The sequence below is a fragment of the Homalodisca vitripennis genome, unplaced genomic scaffold (assembly GCF_021130785.1).
Source record: "Homalodisca vitripennis isolate AUS2020 unplaced genomic scaffold, UT_GWSS_2.1 ScUCBcl_21;HRSCAF=574, whole genome shotgun sequence".
Taxonomy (NCBI): domain Eukaryota; kingdom Metazoa; phylum Arthropoda; class Insecta; order Hemiptera; family Cicadellidae; genus Homalodisca; species Homalodisca vitripennis.
In genome coordinates, this window is record NW_025776134.1 from 18610 (window position 1) to 38016 (window position 19407).

The window sequence follows — 19407 nt, forward strand, 5'->3', positions numbered from 1 at the left end:
TACAACAATAATTTATTTTTTGGATATGTTATTGTTATTGTTATTAATGTAATTCTAGTGCAGAAGCTTGATTTCAGAGATGCCTGATCCCATCCCTAGTCTCTGATTGGACGGTGATCATGCTTTGTTTTGTGCGGACAATAGATCGGACCCCTCTCGGCTTCTGCTGGAGCTAGTAGCATCCCCTTGCCGACCAGAATGATTGTTGGTATTTTCTCGTGCTTAACTTTGTACTGGAGAGTGTGTCTGATCTCTTTATCGAGGTTTGGGCCTCTTGTCCCCTTATGATCCTCTTTTTATTGTCTAGGGTTTGTAATCTACTGATAGTATATCTCTATAAAAATAATTTGATTATCGACGAGACTTTTAATTATATTGCGATATCGACAAAAATTCGAGTACCAGTAATTTACAATAATAGTGTGTTTGCATTACTGCACTGTGCCATCCAGCCAGTATAAAACATTGCTTAAATTAACTTTTCACATTTTTTCAATTTGCCTACCTAGTAGTTTGATCAAAAGATCAGATAAAAATTACTAGTTTATTTACTGCTAAATTCTGCATCAATTAGTGAAAAATACATTACATATTATTTCCTTTGAGTAAAAACCTCTTTCTTCCTTTAATTACTCGATATTAACAGAACCTTCGTTAGTGAGTTTAAATTGCAAATATAATACGAAATTGTGTTGTACATAATTTCACATTGCAACTTAAGAAGTGCAATATACTAAGATATAACATTTTGGCAACATTGTACAGTACACTGTACCTAGAACAAAAGAGTCCTGCACCGTTGTGATCTTAGAGAGAGATTAGAGAGAACAGTTATTGAGACATTACAGCATATTATGGTTTTACATCCAGAAGTAAGGGCCAAAAAACCGCTGATTATGGCAGGACTTATCTGGTCATTTACTTCTCATTTTCATCCAGAAATATATATTCAAACTGAAATTACATGAACCAAAACACACCAAGCTTTTTGTGTTTATAATAAATCTATGTGACTTACAGTTTATACAAACGGTTTATATTTGTAAGCGTTATAAATATTTGGTTACTACAGCTAAATGTTTATTTATTTTCAAAAAAACTACACCAAACAGCAATAATTGCTAAATTATAAAGTGCTGTTAGGTTACTTTTGTTGTAATAAATATAATAGTCAAAGGCTAATGTTAACTACAAATGATGCAATAAAAATACCAATATCTAGGTGATTCTAGGATCTATTGAGGATATGACGTACTCATAATTCTTTTAAAGTTATGAACTTCCTTAAGACCAGTTTTTGTATCTTAATTTATATTTATTTTTAATTACAGTACAGGCTTTGAGACATTTAATAGACTTATTTAACATTCGTCGATAACATACCTGTACTTTCGTATAAAAACAGTGAGAAACATGATAATCAGTTATAATTTTTTAATTGATTATCAACAATAATTATGGTCTTGTGAAACATGAGGAATACTGTAAATGGTGTTACAAATCAACAGATATTGTATTGGTATTGGACTTGTTACATCACTTGTGGCAAGATGAGTGAGCTGATACCAGCTGGCCAATATAAGTAAAGAGCTGCAATATAGCTTCAGCCAACTCTTGTTCGTTGTTCCATAACATCGTCTGTTTCTGTTGTAATCGAAATTAGTTTCGCACAGTGTTTGATAAACATATTATTTGAATATACAGGAGCAACTGCTTTCCTCATCATTCCTTGTAATCATGAATTCCTACTTTCTCTCCTTTTGAATATTACTTATTGATATTACATTAGAAAAACGAGCAGAGTAATATTTATCTTTATATTACGTATCTATGATTTCTTATTTCTAATTATTATTGGCTGAGCGTTAGTCCCAATCACCAGAGGGCCTACAAAACTAAATGTTTTCTGTCCATCTGTCTATCGATTTCACTGATATGTAGTGTACTTTTGCAATTTACTTTATCTTGTACTCTGTTCGGGAACTGATAAGCGGTGCAAACCTGCATTATCTTATCGCTACGCGACAATCTGCGAGGTGGTCAGATCGAAGATACTCGGATGATTACCTTTAACATACTACCGTATCTATAAAAGTGGCAGCAACAATGAGCCTTCTGAGGACTAATAACAGTGAGTAAAAAGCATTATTTGTTAGTTACAAAAAAACACCTGTATACTGTAATTAAAAATGAATGACGATAAAATTACTCCAACTTAGGTAAGGAATTAATGGATTTGTGGAAAACCCCCATAGTGGTTAATAAAAGGGTGTATTGTATGAGTTGCAATTAATTAATATGTGCATGGATTAACCAAGATTTATGGTATTGTAGATTTGTTGGTCATATTCCTTAACCGCACTATACTATGTATTTATCCTCTACTGTTAGTAATGGACTAATATTCTACGTTTTGGTTTAACAAATCATAGTCTGGCCAGTGTGTAGTATTATTACAATCAATAAGAATGTAGCAACACCAGGTTTCTATGAGCTTGAATCTATAGGAATGTAGGACTTTATAAAAAGGAAACATTTATAAAAGTAAATTCTACTTTGAACAGAATGTCACTTGACGTTGCAGGTATACGTTGTATGTAGAAGTGGAAAACTGGGCCACATCATAGAAGTTTCAAAATATGCACCAGCTGTACATTACCAGTTCAGCAGTGTTACAAGTAGTTCATTATAAGTTACACTTGCAAAATTTACACATAATTTTAAGTACTGTTCGGACTTTATAAAGTACATCGATATAAACCTTTTTTACTTTAACAATAACTAAATATAAATGCACCTAAATAATACAAATAGATTAAATATGTTGATTAATTTAACGTACACAGGGTATAAATATTTCATTTTGTATTAATGAGGAAATTTAATGATGGAGAACATTACTGATTTTAATAACGGAATAATAAAATAAAATTAATTAAAATATATATCTAAGAAGAAGGGAAACGTCCAAAATATTATTATATTAAATATTATATAGAAATATTAAAAATTTCTTTTATTTTAATCTAAAGACGTTTGTCCTATTACATCTAAGTTGATTTCTGATATACATGAATTGTGATAGTTTAGACAAGCTTGTAAGAGGTTCTATGTATCGGCACGGTTAGAGGGTATTTGAAACGGATATTTATAAAACTTCGTATGGTTTATAATAATTCTATAAAGGATAGAGCCTAAGGCCAAAACCCTTAAAAAAACTAATTTAGTTTTTTTTGGAGTTTCAAGGCCCAAAACACTAGTTTATAAAGCATTAATAATTCCGGAAGTACTGGAAAGCTATGAATTTCTACCAAAGTATAGTGAATAATATAATAATAATAATATACTATGTTGTGTAATAAACAAAAACCGATCTTGAGGTAAAGTGTTTCCAAGAGATAGAACCGATAGGCCAAAATTCTTTTCGCAGTTCCTATTCGTCATAAACATTTTGTAATAAAAAATACTGGCTTTACGAAACCATGGAGTGCTGGTTGTTTTGAATATTTTATCAGCGCTATTTTAGGTAAACTTGGAAGTTTTAGGGTGAAAATGTCTTATACCTTATAGTCTTATACATTTTACACTGTATAACTATTAGTAGTACGTCAGAAAAAGAACACGTATTTAGAATAACTGCATAAATAGTGTAACGTCTTTTTGTAATTCATAAAAAATTAAATAAGTTTTAAATTTTGATAGAAATTCGATTAGTAACAATTATGGTTTATTCTTACATATTTACAATAAATAATAAACACCTGAATATAGCCATGCAAATGCTCATTGTACACCAGAGCTTTCATTACATATTTGCAATGAGAAATATGTTCTATAAATGAACGAAGGAATTAAGGATAATGAATTAAAGTTTTGGGATTTTAGACCTGCAGGTTTAAACATTTGTTTCTTGATTTTCTAATTGTATAAGAGAAATAACGGTTTCAGTGCTTTTAGTAATGTTTTTATTCCTCAAAATTCAGAGAGCTAACTACATTGTTCAGAAGTAGATTTAAAAAAGCTGTTAAGGTAAAGTAGACAATATGAATTATATTTAAAATGAAAAAATGTTTTGTCTTCCGATCATACTCGTAGTTGGTCTCATGCATAAGAAAATTTAATATTTAACAATTAAAAATACACTAATGCCAATTTGCACGTTCAGCAATTTACTCATTTAATTCAATATGTATATAGAAATTACTGGAGACGCTCAAATATTTTAGTTTTTTTGAAAGTCGGTAAAATATGTTCATCACTACTCTTATAAGTACAGTATATCTCGTAATTATTTTTTTAGCCACTTTTTCCAAAGATTACAGTGAAGTACAAAAATTATAAATGCATACATTTAAAACACATCGAACAAAAAGTACAGTACTCTGGAGGATGGGAAACTTTGTAATTTTAAGTAATAGTTATTCTGAACTGAAGGCTGAAGATTGAAATAAATTGTAAGGTGTAACGCATCATTCTCGTAATTGCAAAAGACTTAAAAATAATTTCTAGAGTCTAAACAAGCAGCACTCCGAAATCTCCTTTATCCAAAATTCACTTTTATACAATATTATAACCCTGAAAATCTAAATGTGAATATCTGGTAAGTATGCTTCCATCAATCAACAATTACTGTTGAAAAAATTTTTACTAAACTAAAATTGAAGTATTATTAATGTCACATATGTATATTTAAGTTTCGACGTTATCATAGGAATTAATAGTACTTATTACAGGCGGCCATTAGGAAATATCGATGATGTTATACCTCATGGCGACCTTATAGGCCTTTTATGATTTTACTGTAGTATTTAATACTAAAATATCGTATTCAACTAGATACTATGGAAATGTGCTTGAAAGTCCTTATATCAGATGGAATCCTTCCAGTAAATGAAAAATCTTCCGTTCCTTTCTGTTCATTGCCTCTTTTCCAACGTTTTACTCCAAGATTAAGACTTAATTGTTTATAATTTTTGTTAAATTCCAAATTATATCTCACAAATCCAGACATTTCAAGCTATTATTTATAAATCCTATTTATCGGTAAACAAATTCTGATAGTTACTATCCAATTACAAAAGAAAATTTTAATAATTTTTATTTTTTAATTTAACTATTTAAACTTGTAACCATACAAAAGAGACCAACATCACTTCGTTATTTTACAGTAATGAAACCTCATAGTGAGGAAAATATTACTATATAAATTTTGTATGAATCGAAGAATTCAAAGAGTACATAGCACAATAAGTTAGTTGTGTAAACAAAACTGGCAACGCATAAATCATAAAGCGTAGTATTTAGTTTATTACAGGCGAAAAAAAACAATGAGTAAAGAACTGATTCCATAAAAAATCCATTACGGATCTAAGCAACCATCTCCTAGAATTACATTATCTTCACTGCCTCTCCCAGCTTACTAGGATAAGCTCTTGATGGTAGAGATGAGATACACAGACGTTTTCACAGTTTTGTCAACTAACTTTTCTTCAACAATTGTTGCAATAGCTAAATAAAGCTTGAGTAAAATTTAAACTAAAAATGATTTCATTGAAGGCAAAGTAAGAACTAAAAAGTTCTATCTACCATTAAATTTTATAATAATTAACCAAACTATATTAAAATTTTAACTAAACCTAATTCTAGTTCCAAATATACACCTAAAACAATAAATTTATGACATCATAGAATGCGTGAAATCAGAGATTTTAAATAGGTTTAGTATAAAATTTGTGTAAGATATATATTTTCTTAAAAAATAGTAGAAACTGTAGACTATAATCATTAACGTAAAACTTGTGTGTTTTCTAAACATTATTTGATACACTATTATTTGTGCTTATACGTCTTACATAAGTCCGTTCTTAAAAAATTCGTTAAACTAAAATTCCTGACTTATAAATGAAGTCTCGATCGTGGAGATGATTGCAAATGAGCAAGCCAATTAATGGATTGTAAAACAGTGTTTGTTTACCACATTATTTTAAGTATGGCCCACATGTATCGATTTATAATGAGGGGTTATCCACATGCATGAATATTTCATTTTAGAAATTTTTTGACGATAAAAATAAATTATTACAATTTTCGAATAATATTAAAACTGGTTATATTAAAACTGGTTTAGATTTATTATGCGTTTAAACGCTCCCGTTTTGAAAGAATATGTACATAATTACTAATATACAAGTTATTTATTTTCCAAACAGGTATAAAATAGCTTAAATCAATGAAAATTTAAGGAAGGCTAAATAAACCGAGGTTCCAATCGAGTATCGCCCGTGTCGGGATCGGCTCTTTCTCTACCTGTCAGGTGCAGGCTAAAAGGAGCCTTACAGATCCTCTGTTTTAGAGAAATAAAATTGTATATTTTCCTACTGTTATTTGTTACTAACTTGACATTTTCTCACAAATACGGCTTATAGTCTAATCCATAGCCTTTATTCCACCATTATTCCGCATACTATATTAATCTTACCTAGAGAGTAGACGTAATTACGTAATACCTAATGCCATATTTAATCCAAATTATGTTGTACTTAGCTAATTTTTTGGATTAAAGGACTTTCCGTACATGCACTGCATCGTGGATTATAGTCTAGGAGGCAATCAATAGCCATTTGAACAGTATAAAACAATGGTCTTTATTCAAATCGATAGATGGATCGATTATTTTCAGCCACGATACTTTTAATGAGGTCACAAAATGGGAAGATTTCCAGAATTTTAAATGTTTTAAACATAAATCTTATTTCAGTTTGTGTTTTTTTTCAATTATTTATTTAAAGTAATTGTTTTTCATGCTTTAAAGTAAATAAAATTTTAATTAATAATCGAAATATCACCTATGGACATCTAGATAAAGAAACTAAAATGTTTATTTTGGTTTCATTTACATATCTGAGAGTTACTTTTGAATGTGCTAAGGTAAGAAAAATATTATCTAAGAAACAAAATAGCATTTTATATGTTTAACCCTATTAATAACCTCTCATTATAACCTCCAGCAAAACTGACATAAATAACTATATGTTTTATTCTAAATGAAAATGTATGTATCAACTTTAAGAAATTCCAGTTTTTAAGATTACACAATAACAATTAACATTCGGCTCTTAGATTAAAGGCGATGCATGTAAAAGGTGGAAGACCTCGAATTATTTACAGACTCGATAATCTTTTTATTATTATTGATTTGTGAATTATTTAATTCTAATATGATGTAAACAATGTCTGTTTATTTTTTGTTTTGTATTAGACCGAATGAATCATTACAATATTACATAATAATATCATTACATTATAATTTCAAGATACATGTAAAAAGTACGTAATCGTTTGTTGACCTTTTTATACAAAACCCATTTTCTAAATACAATTACCAATACTTTATAACAATAATCAGTCCGTTAAAAAAATATATTTTTTTTCTCTATAACAATTCTAAATGGAGTCCAGTAGCGGCACTATACTAATTGCTACTGAAACATGTTCATGTGAAACTATACCGATACAATTCGCGAGTTTTTCCAAAATTGAAATGGGCAAAGGTACCTTCGTGTGTACATTATTTTATATCGGTGTTTTGAGAATTTTTAAATAAAATTGTAGTTTGAGGAAGGGTTTTAGTCCAAAATACATATTATTGTATATTTTGTATTGTTTTCAATGTACAGTCTATATGCATATACAAAAAGTAATCGACTGTTGATATTTTTTACAAAAACTGTTTAATAAAGTGATGCAATCTTACATTCAAAATCTTAATATAAATAAATAATTGTAAAGTTTTAATAGAAGGGTTTTGGCCATACAATCCTATATTCGCCAAAAGACTGAGCTACAGAACATGATGTAGTTAAATCTCCATACATTTGAATGTGTTGTTACTGAAACCTGCAATGGAGATAGAACTAGAGCAAACAAGACGATATTGTTGTCATAGAGGTCCATCAAGCCTATATTTGATGCAACCTAATGTCATCATATGGAAAATATCTTAATAATATGTAATATAACTGATAAATCCTTTTTCCACTCTTTCGTAATAAAGAATGATAAACGAGTTTAAATATATTTCATTTCCATATTTTGTAATCAGATTATAGTTAAATATGTCTTCTCTGTACGCATATTTTGCTTATTACATTAATAATTTAATTATGAATGTAAGTCTTTTATGCCGTTTTTCTGTCCTTTATTTAGTTATCATTAAGGTCATCTTTAAAAAAATTAGACTCCTTACAAATATAACATGCAAGAAAAGGGTTAAAATACAACCCTAATATCTGATTGGGTAGAAAATAGATAAATAACAAAATTATAATGGTTGTGCTACTGTTTAGTACATGATTTATAGCTATAGTTTTAACATAAACGTTAAGTACTTTACGGGTTTCATATTGGAATACAATTTTTATGTTAATATTTTAAGCTTAAGAAAAAAAATCTATATCCTCGACAGAATTTCTTGGATATTTTACGCTACTATTTGTGGAAAAAACTATTATTTTAGGTATATGATATGTGGTATGAGTGACTGGTATTTAGATGCGTTTCATGAAATTAGAATAAATCCTAACTAAACGAATGCTATTTGGTTGCAAGCATCCAATAATAATCTTCTTCTTTTTTATTGGTGGTTGGTAGTCCTGACAGTAAACAGTCAACTGTACAATAATTTGTTCCGTACAAATATATCATTTTGTGACAGTTATAATACGTGAACACCAATTTAAAGTTCGCGGCACTATAATAGCAGTGTTCATCATTTCCGGGAAAGCATCCTCAGTGCTACACTTAAGTGAGTTTTCCGCCTAAATAACTCTTAGTCGGTCAAGTTTCTATAAATAGACATTGATAACGCTGCCTGAGGGATCCCGTTCGCCGTGGTTGAAGTTGGCGCATGCGCACTAGCCATACAGGTGTGCCACCGGCAGGGACAGGTGTGTCCCGCATCTCCCCGCTCCCCGCTGCCGCCGCGCCGCGCCGCTGCACGGCTGAATGCTGCAATGAATTATTTGTAGCGCCTTCCGTTCTGCTTATGCAATTAACGCCACTGCGTGTATTGCGTTTGTAGCGGCGGAGAGAATTGAAGGAACACTTACAACGTAAAGTTTAATGTTATTTATTAAATCATTTTATGAGGCCAGTTATTTATTATCATGACGCTATCAATCGAGCAAACAAACAAAGGCAAACCCTGCTTATTGATTGGAAAGTTTAAGTACAGAGAGGCTTATGTTGCAAAGAATGGTGACGTCACTTGGCGGTGCCTTGCTAAACGGTGTGGTGCGTCAGTTAAGACCGATGGTGATAGGACTCGAGTCATCGGCCGTGACGACGTCCACACTGGCGGCCATCCCGCCACGATGCGAACTGTCTCGCTTTCTTCAACGCCATCTCGCATCTCCTCGTCATCTGCTTCGCCAACGGAGTCCGGGGACCTTCCACTGTCCCCACTGGTTTCGCAACTAATGTCCAGGAAAGATACTCGTAATGCTTCTACGGAAACTGACGCATTGTTCCTTAACACCAAGGACGAACTTGTAAGTAAGGTTCAGAAGTTGACTGGAGTGCAGTCATCATTGGTCGACAAGATCCAATCGTTGACACTTGAGCTTGAGTCGACCAGGCAACAACTTACAGAAGCCCTGGGTCATTCAACTGATGGGGCGTCCAGTGGCGTGACATCTCTATCTGCGGCTGACGTGTCATCGGTTTCCTGTCAAACAGAGGAGTCCACCACACCTCACGTGCCATTAACCCCAAGTGAGAACTTAGCGAGGGTGGAGACTGTAATGGTTGCATGTCAAACTGATGAAGATTTTCCTCTTGTTATTAGTCAACAGGAACTTGGTGACTCTGATACATCCATCGAAGCATGCCCTTCAGCTCCATTACCTCGAGATGACACTCCTGCGGTTGAAGTTGTGGCTGAGACGTCTAGTGACCGCTTTGTAAACATTCCTAGCTTAAGTAGTAATTTATTGGAAATGAGGCGTGATAAACGTAAGCTAACTGACGATGAGGTATGGGAGGGACTTAGGGTAATTGACAATGAGGGAGTGCTTGTTTTAATACCTTCAGTATGTCTTACGATTAGATTTGCAGGTAGCACCAACCCCATTGTTGAGGCACTGGGGGACCTGCATAATACGAAGGTGGTACTTGCTCCAATTAGTAATTGTGCTTTAAGTGCTAATTTTAACTCTGAAGGTACCCATTGGAGCCTGGTAATTATTGATGTTGTCAGGCAGGAGTTCCAACATATGGATTCCCTGCCAGGTCTTAATCATGAGCTTGCACTTGAGTTCTGTAAGAAAGTAAATAGTGTTTTGATGTTTCCTAGGTTTGTGTTCAAAAACCGTAAATGTAAGAAACAGTTGGATGATTTCAGCTGTGGATACGAAGTTGTTAAAAATGCCAGGTCTCAGGCACAATATTATTGTTATAAAAGTAAGGTTACCACAAATTCACACATTTCCAACAGAAACACATCACTTAATTTGCATACAAAAACACGAAGCAAGAACAGAAATTATGTCGAAAATCAAAAGGTCAAAACCAAAGTACCAACACAGAAAACTCACAACATGACCAAAATGTCTTATAGTAATTGTACAGATACTCCTAAAATTAAAAATTCAAGACGCAAAGTAGTGGTAGTTGGCGACAGTCATGTAAGAGACCTGGCTTGGTTGTTACAACCATTGTTACCTCAGCATAATGTCATGGTTCAATGTTACCCTGGAGCTCCATTGGAGTATGTTTTGGAGTCTCTTGTCTTGATGCGTGAGGATTTGGGAGCGCAGGACACTGTGATTGTAATGGGTGGAACCAATAACACTAGCTCTGACCACTGCTCACGTGTAAATGAAAAACTTGTTTATATAATTAACAACTTCAAGTGTAAAATTGTTTTGACTGAGATACCGTTGCTGTTTGGTGCCACTAAAACTAAGTTAAGTCAAATCAAAGCTTGTAATGGCACGATTTTTTCTCTTGCAACTCAATCCAGAGTACCGTTTTTGATTTTCAACCATCTTTTAGAGAAAAATCATTACGTAAGGAGCGGTCAGCACCTGAATTTATCTGGTAAGAGATTGTTGTGTACGCATTTGTATGCTCTGTTGTCTCATTATACAAAGTTCTCTCGAGCTGACGAGCATCACTCACCAGCCTCTTTTTTATAGAATCAGACACCTTTTCTAATAATTGTAGTAAGAAGTCTATAACCTTGTTGCATCAAAATGTACAATCTGTTGCCTCAAAAATTGGGCCCATTGAAGCCATTCTTCACAGTAAAGATGTTGATATAGCTTGTTTAACAGAGCATTGGCTAACCCCCGACAAGCGGAGTAGTTTGAATATACAGGGGTACTGGGTTGCTGATATTTACTGTAGACCTAACCTCGCTAGAGGTGGTGTTTGTACACTTGTCAGTAAACAGATTCCCTCATCTCGTCTCAGACCGCCAGGTTATCTCTCACCTCAACTACGAGAAGCACTTTGAGTCCTCTGTTGTTGTTGTCCATGTTCTGAATTTGACATTACTGTCACTTTACAGATCTCCAGATGGCGACTGTGACGTTTTCATTGAGAGACTGGAGGAGGCTCTCAGAATACTTATGAGAAGCAACAGGAATATTATCATATGCGGAGATTTTAATATTCATTTTTGGGAAGTAACTGACAAGAAATTTGTTCAACTATTAGATGTTCTCAATAGTTTTTCACTGAAAATTCTTATTCGAGGAGTGACACGTCCTTGCTCTTCTGGTGGCTCGTGCATTGATAACGTCTTGACTAACATTGAGGTCGATCAGGTCTCAGCCGAAATACTCCCTACAGCCTTATCGGACCACGAAGCCCAGTTGTTCTCCGTCTCAGACACCTCTGGTTCGACTGGTAGCGGGCCGAAGATGGTAAAAGCGAGAAGGTTCTCCTCAATAAACGTTGATAGATTTTCTAGTCTTTTGCAACAGGTTAACTGGAACAAACATGTATTCAATGATGATAGGGAGGATATTGAGGTCCAATTTTCTTCTTTTATGGATGTTCTTGTACATATCTTTAATTTAGCATTTCCCCTTGTCACTCGCAAGGCCGAACGTAGAGTACGTCCTAAATGGCTCACTGTTGGGGTCGTCAGAGCGAGGGAGGCGTTGAAGGATCTATATTTGCTCCAGCGCGATTATCCATCGGCTTTCCATCGCAAGTTGTATAATAAAAGAAAATCCGAGTATCGAAAGCTTATCCAATCGGAGAAGAGCATTGTGGCTAGGTCTCATATTGAGAATAGTGACAATACAGGAAAGGCGGTTTGGCAGATTGTGGCTGAATATTCAGGGAAGTGCAAAGGTAACAAACGCATAAATGGTTTGATTGATGATGGCTTTTTGGTCTCAGAACCTAGTTTGATAGCTGCAAGGTTTAATTCTCATTTCGTTAACGCTTGTAATCAGTTGGACCTTCAGAGCAAAATAACATCAACTGATTCGGGGTTGCCCAGCTCTCCATGTTCATCGAGCATTTTTTTTGCTCCTGCCTCGTACAGTGAAGTGTTGAGTGTGACTAAGGGTCTCAAGGCCAGCTCCTCTTCTGATGTATTTGATATGTCTCCATCCATTGTCAGGAGGGTTGCAGATTCACTCTCGTGTCCCTTAACTGTCCTGTTTAATAATTCTATTAACCAAGGACTCTTTCCTTCTGCGTTAAAATCCGCCAAGGTCATTCCTGTCTTTAAGAAGGGAGATAGAACCTCAGTTAACCAATATCGCCCCATCTCAATTCTTCCCACGTTGAGCAAAGTATTTGAACGATTAATTCACAATAGAATGATTAATTTCCTTAACGAAAATTCCTTACTATCTCCTTCACAATTCGGGTTTCTTAAAGATAAATCAACCACTCACGCGATAAATGATTTCCTTAATACCGCCTTCTCTTCTGTTGACTCTGGCAGTGAGACTGCGGGCATTTTTTGTGATCTTTCCCGTGCCTTTGACACCGTCAATCACCAACGTCTCCTGGACAAGATGGAAATGTACGGTGTTAGAGGCATCCCTCTAGAGTGGTTTCGTTCCTATCTTTCTGGTCGCTCTCAGTTTGTTGAGATCACCAACAAAGGGGGTAGGGGTAGGTCTGCTCTCTTACCGGTCAAGGTTGGTGTGCCGCAAGGCTCAATTCTTGGCCCTCTTTTATTTAATATATACGTGAATGACCTTAACTCATCTGTGAGGGGCCACTTGGTGCAATATGCGGACGACACCAGTGTACTTATTCAGGCTGACACAGCTCAATCTCTTTCCACCGAGCTTGCTTTTTCACTCAAGAGTCTTAGTTCTTGGTTTTCTGCTAACTATTTATTTCTCAATCCTGAAAAAACATCAATAGTCCACTTTAGACCCCACAAGAATGAGAGTGCGTTAGTTACTCTCCTTGACAATATACCTATCGAGCATTCTTCAACGGTCTGCTTCCTGGGACTCCACATTGATTCCAGACTTGATTGGTCAAATCACATCAGTCATGTCTGTCAAAGACTTGGTGCCAGCATTTACTCTTTAAGGTACCTAACAGGTTTTCTGTCTAGAGATACCGTTAGGCTGGTGTACTTTGGTTACTTTGTGCCCATTTTAACATATGGATTGATTTTCTGGGGGACGGCTTCAGGTAGGTTGATCAGTAGGGTTTTCAAACTGCAGAAGAAGGCTGTTCGACTGATGTGTGGTCTGGGTCATCGTGAGAGCTGTCGGGAGGTTTTCCCTAGGGAACGCCTAATGACATTGCCATCACTTTATATATATTCGGTTGCCACATTTACATTTAAGAACCTTCAATCCTTCCCATCATTTAACCACGTGTATTCTACAAGAAACAGAGATGCTCTAATCATTCCGCAACACCATAATAACACATTTAAAAAATCAATGTCATACATGGGCCCTAAAATCTTTAATGCTTTGCCTTCTAGTATCACAGCATGCGAGACTGAGACGTCTTTTAAAAACAACTTAAAAAAATACCTAATCAGACAAGCATTCTACTCCATTAACGAACTGGTGAGCGGTGCTCCAGCCTAGTGGACGATATAAATTAGATTGTTTGTAGTTTAAGTTGTACTATTTTATATTTTAAACTGTTTTAAACTGATATTTAAATGTGTGATTTTGTTCTGTCTAGTATTAATCGGTTCTATAATATCTGACAATGTTCCATGCATGTATCATGTCAATGAACAGTAAAGAATTTGATTTGATTTGATTTGATTGCTTTGCTTATACAGTTGATTAATCATTATTCTTAATCCTCTAACCAAATGTCAAACCGGTTTCTTTGAGACAAATTATGATCCATTTGAAGAAGAAAGTTGTGCACCGGATTACACAAAAGTACCAAAGTACGGCTGGTAAACTTCTAACCACTCCGTCTGATTCGAAATCAGACATTCGTTTTCCTTGTTTACACCTAAACACAGTATAAAGTGATAGAAGAAATCCCTTAGGTATGCTGCACTAAGTTTATCTCTACTGCAAATAACAATGTGTGACTAAAATGTCTTTGTTAAGTTACAACTATTATTAAAAAAATAGAACATATTTATATTAATTAGTTAAAAAGATAAAGTTTTACTAGTATTAAGAAATGAATTATCTTGAATACATTCAAACAATTTTATAGTTATTGTTTGAAAGTAAATTTTAAATAACTTTCATTTTAATCACTTAAAATTATATAATTTTAAATAAATTAATTAATAACTTTCATAAATTACATGATGAAAGCTATTTTAATGAAGGAAACAGAGAAAAATAAAATTCATAAAAATAAATCGAGTCTGATTGTAAAAAATTTTGTACACTAATTCTGTGTAAATAGTTATTATGACACACTCCATTGCTCTATTCTAGTGTATATACACAGCGAATAGTGAAGCGTTCAAGCTTTATTCCACGTAATTAAGCTAAACAGTCTATTTAGGAACAAAAAGTTAATCGATTCCCCATGTTTAATTCCGTCTTTGTTAAAACCTTTGTGACTCAGCACGGAACAGCACTTTTAATTTGGTTTCACACATCATTTATAATTTGACATCAAAAGGTTTGCTAAATAAATACTGCAATTTTATTTTATATTTTTTATTAGTTTTAGACATTGTTTCCTTCCATTCAATAACAATTTGTAATTCAATACAGCAATGAAAATTTTCGATTTGTAATATTATAATTTAACCGAATATAGTTTTTTATGCTTGCGCCTCTTGTAACGAGACTATTGTAATATTAAAAATAAAAATATGTTTAGATTTTATTGTATAACAGTGTAGTAAGGAAGAAGATACCATATCAGCCGCTATAAATCCGACTCTCAATAGTCTTTTAGGGGGTTTGTAACAGATAGTTAAGGTATAGACCGACAAGTCCATCCCAATGTTTTTTGTACCTTGTCGGAATGGGCCTCGTGGATGTCATTATATTATTTGTGGCTAGACGATAAATGCGCTATATCGATTATTAGTGGTTTTGGAGATCGGCAACATCGGTAGAGACTTCCTTTGCAGTACTTTACAATAATTGTGCATATCTCATAACTCTAAAGCACAATATTGAGAAATTGATAGAACTTAACATTATTGTATATATAAATCGATTACGTTAGAAAATAAGGGGAAACAATTCTTTCTTTTCTTTTTAAGTGTATGTAGAAAACCTCTCTCTACTGACTAAGAAGATAGATTCCAATCCTCGTAACATTATGCTATACCTCTGGTAACATAGATCGATTGCAAATGTCCGAAATCCTATTATTTTTCAAACCTTCCTTAGTCAATAACAAACTTTAAACAAAGAAATACAGATATACCACCGAGTACAGTACTTATATTTCATGTATTAGATGCAATAATAATATAGACTAGCGAATGGCTGATTTTTGACTAACCTTTACAACAAGATAAACTCTTTTACGTCGTGTTGTAGGTTCCACACTTAAAATGGATATTCTACTAGTTTAGTTCTAACCTTCCTTTTGAATTGCCTTTAATGTGTTATTTTACTGGAGAAAGTTTGTATTTATTACAGTGACTAAAGATACTCTTTCCTTTGAAGTTTCTATGTCGTTTACGATTTATTACACATTAAATAGATCTAAAAATGAAAAAAATTATATTTTTATTTGCACTTGACAGTTTCAAAGAAAATGAAAGAAAGCACCATAAATTCAAAGATGTATTGTAACGTTTAGTGTTAATACAGACACAAATATGTTATTATCACCAATTAAAAATGTATTTTAATTCAAAAGTTTTTGGTGTTTGGATAAATGTAATACTAATTATTATTACTAGCATATATATAAAGTGGGTATTAATAATTTATTTTACAAGTTTTCCAGGACAGAATGTTTTACAACCAATTTAAATCATGAATAATGAATTTATTTTTAAAAACAATTTAATATCAGAGAATCAATAATGATAATCGTGATGACCATAGTAACTGGCCTTGTGGAGGGCTTCAAGATGGTGATGTTTGGCGGCAGCGACCTCGTGAGTGTCTGCCAGGTATCCAGACTTGAGCACGACAGGCTTGGCGAGAGGTCCGTGGTAAGGAGCGACATGATGAGAGTATCCCTGATTCGCTCCTGAATGCCCGCCATATCCTCCGGCATAACGTCCGCTGTAGTCATGTCCGTATCCTGCATGAGCCTTGACCTTGGCTACGGCGGCGAAATGTTTAGCCTTAGCAGCAGCAACCTCGTGAGTGTCTGCGATGTGTCCGTCATGGAGTACATGAGGTACTGCTATGGGTCCATGGTATCTGTAATCTACATGGCTTTGGTGTCCTTCATTAGAGCCACTGTCTACTTCATCCTGGTTATATCCATAGCCTCCTCCATAACCGTAGCCTCCTCCATACCCGTGACCGTGAGACTCTGTAGCCAGAGCAGCAAGATGAGCGCTCTTGGCAGCTGCTACTTCATGTGTGTCTGCTAGATAGCCGTTGTGGAGGACATGTGGGATGGCGATGGGACCATGATAATGACTATGGCTCCCATACACGTCCACAGCAGCAAGAGCAGCAAAGACGAGAACTGTCTAAGATGTTTTACAGTTAGTATCTCAAAGTAATACAGTCAGTTATTTATCTTTCTATATAAATATACAAGTATTTATATATTTCAACTTTAAATTTATTCATTAGAAAAATATTTTTATAAATATTTCATATAAAAATAAGCTGTAATTCATCCGTGTGTTAAATTTTTCTTTACTCTTGTGTTTACATTATAATACAATTTATATCTTTTATGTTATATCTATGAAAAACACCAATTCTAATACTTTTAGTTTTAATGATTGTGAAGATCATAAATTTCCAACAATTTATTAGCTTGCATAATTAAATTTTACATTAAATCTACAAAACTGTTTGTGAATACATATCTAGTTGTTAATAACTTCAAATAAAAACTAATCCATTTAATTTTCGAATTCAAAATTAGTATAAACTTAATAATGTTCAAGTTATAAAATTAATTTTGTTCATAAACAAATTTAGAGAGAAATTATATTTTGAGACTTGTTGTACACGTTCATTGTTGTGGTTCACGTAAATTTTTAATATATTTCTTTGGTTGCCATACCCCTAACAGTAATATTTAAATATTCCAATAAAGTAATAAATATGTATTTTCGTATCAAGTTCCAACCACTAACTGTCAAAGTAATCGTTAAATATTCTATTTTTAGTCACTTAAACTATAATATCTATTTGAAACCATGAAATAAATTGTAATATTCCATTTTGGTAATATTATTATATATTAGTAACAAAAATCACCACCTAGAATACTAGTAATATATTTTTAAATTACACGAAATTTTCTAATCACGAATATTAATCCAATTTTCTCGAAACTTTATGACACTTCAACATAAAAATTGTGTACCAGTTGTTAATTATGTAACTCAATTCTAATGTTGGGGAACCTAGAACATGATAAATGATCTCGTGAACTGTCTAGGTCATATAATTTCCCGTATATATCAAAATATTTCGAGTATTATTATATATAATTTTTGTAATTATTTTTATTATAAACTTTTCAGTTATAATAATTCTTAAAGAAAAAATATAAAAGCTAAAAAGTAGGTTTTAAATAGTCTAAATGCTGTCATTTATCAAGTGAAGAAAATATAAATTATAATGTTATTTTTCTTCCAAATACAAAGTTATTACTTATAACCTATCAAATTAATTAAACGTAAACACTATATATCACATACTGGGCTAATAAAATGCAAACCTTTCATGATACTTATACATTTAACCGACATGCCTTTGTCACTGAGAAGTATATAATAAAAATATTCAGCTAGTCATCATTGGATAAAATATCAATATTGTATTACTTCAAACATGCTCTTGTATTTTTAAAGATTAATCATCACCCTACAGTTATAATTCATTCATAGAATATATATATATATATATAATACAAAAATAATTGAATCGGAAAAAGTAAGCGCTGTATGGTGTAATGGTAGCACATTCACCCCGTTTGACTCCCGGCGGAGCTAGTACTTTTTGCGATTCAATGTTTATTTAAATTAAATAAGGCTATTGCCATTTATACAATTTAGTGTAAATAAAAGTCATTTGACAGGTATTTGATCTTCCGATCATATGTTAGTTTGCTTATTTAAACGCATATGTGACAGATACGGCCAAATACAAAAATAATTGAATCGGAAAAAGTAAGCGCTCTGTGGCGTAATGGTAGCACATTCACCCGGCAAGTGAGAGATCCGGGTTCGAATCCTGGCGGAGCAAGTACTTTTTGCGATTCAATTTTTATTGAAACTAAATAAGGCAATTACCATTTATACAATTTAATGTATGTATGTATATATATATAGGTTTTTTCTTGTATGTTTACTGTAAAAAGCTACATCTGCAAATCAAGTACATACATACAATAATTGGTTCAAAACTATTGTTCATTATAACCAATAAAAAAGGATTAACTAATAGCGTTTCTTAAGTATAAAGACTATTACTTCCACTGTTACACTATATACAGCATATGCTGGGGCTCACTTACCTTGATGTACATGGTGGTGGAGAAGAGGTGGTCTGGTTTGGTCAGGGAGATGTTCGGTATATATACTAATCCAAGCTTAGTGTGCCAACACGCCATGTTCGGTGAAGACACAACATCCTCGGTTGAGAATGTCTGGTTCACTATCGGTTGTGTAAACTCGCTACGCGTAGTTGCTCCAAGAGGTGCAAAACGCTCATTAATTAAGACATTACTTTATGCTGGAGTAGTCACTGTTAATTGGAAGATGTAATGCAAATGGTGCAAAACAGGTAAACATTTGTTCACATCTTCTAAATA

At 33.4% G+C, this 19407-nt stretch overlaps 1 protein-coding gene across 1 annotated transcript; it reads right to left on the reverse strand.

The window, feature by feature from the left end:
- Positions 1-16471: 16471 nt before the first annotated feature.
- Positions 16472-19206, reverse strand: LOC124370103 (histidine-rich glycoprotein-like). The gene is made up of 2 exons (XM_046828394.1): positions 19111-19206; positions 16472-17101 (listed from the first exon to the last, which is right to left on the reverse strand). Exons 1-2 carry the CDS (start codon positions 19204-19206, stop codon positions 16472-16474), a joined length of 726 nt encoding a protein of 241 aa, XP_046684350.1.
- Between the last annotated feature and the right edge of the window lie 201 nt (positions 19207-19407).

Excerpts from the sequence above, each read along its gene's own strand:
- LOC124370103 (XM_046828394.1), bottom strand. The coding sequence starts at position 19,206 with ATGGCGTGTTGGCACACTAAGCTTGGATTAGTATATATACCGAACATC. Across the intron at positions 17,102-19,110 it reads CCACCACCATGTACATCAAG|ACAGTTCTCGTCTTTGCTGC; the intron begins GTAAGTGAGCCC and ends AAAACATCTTAG.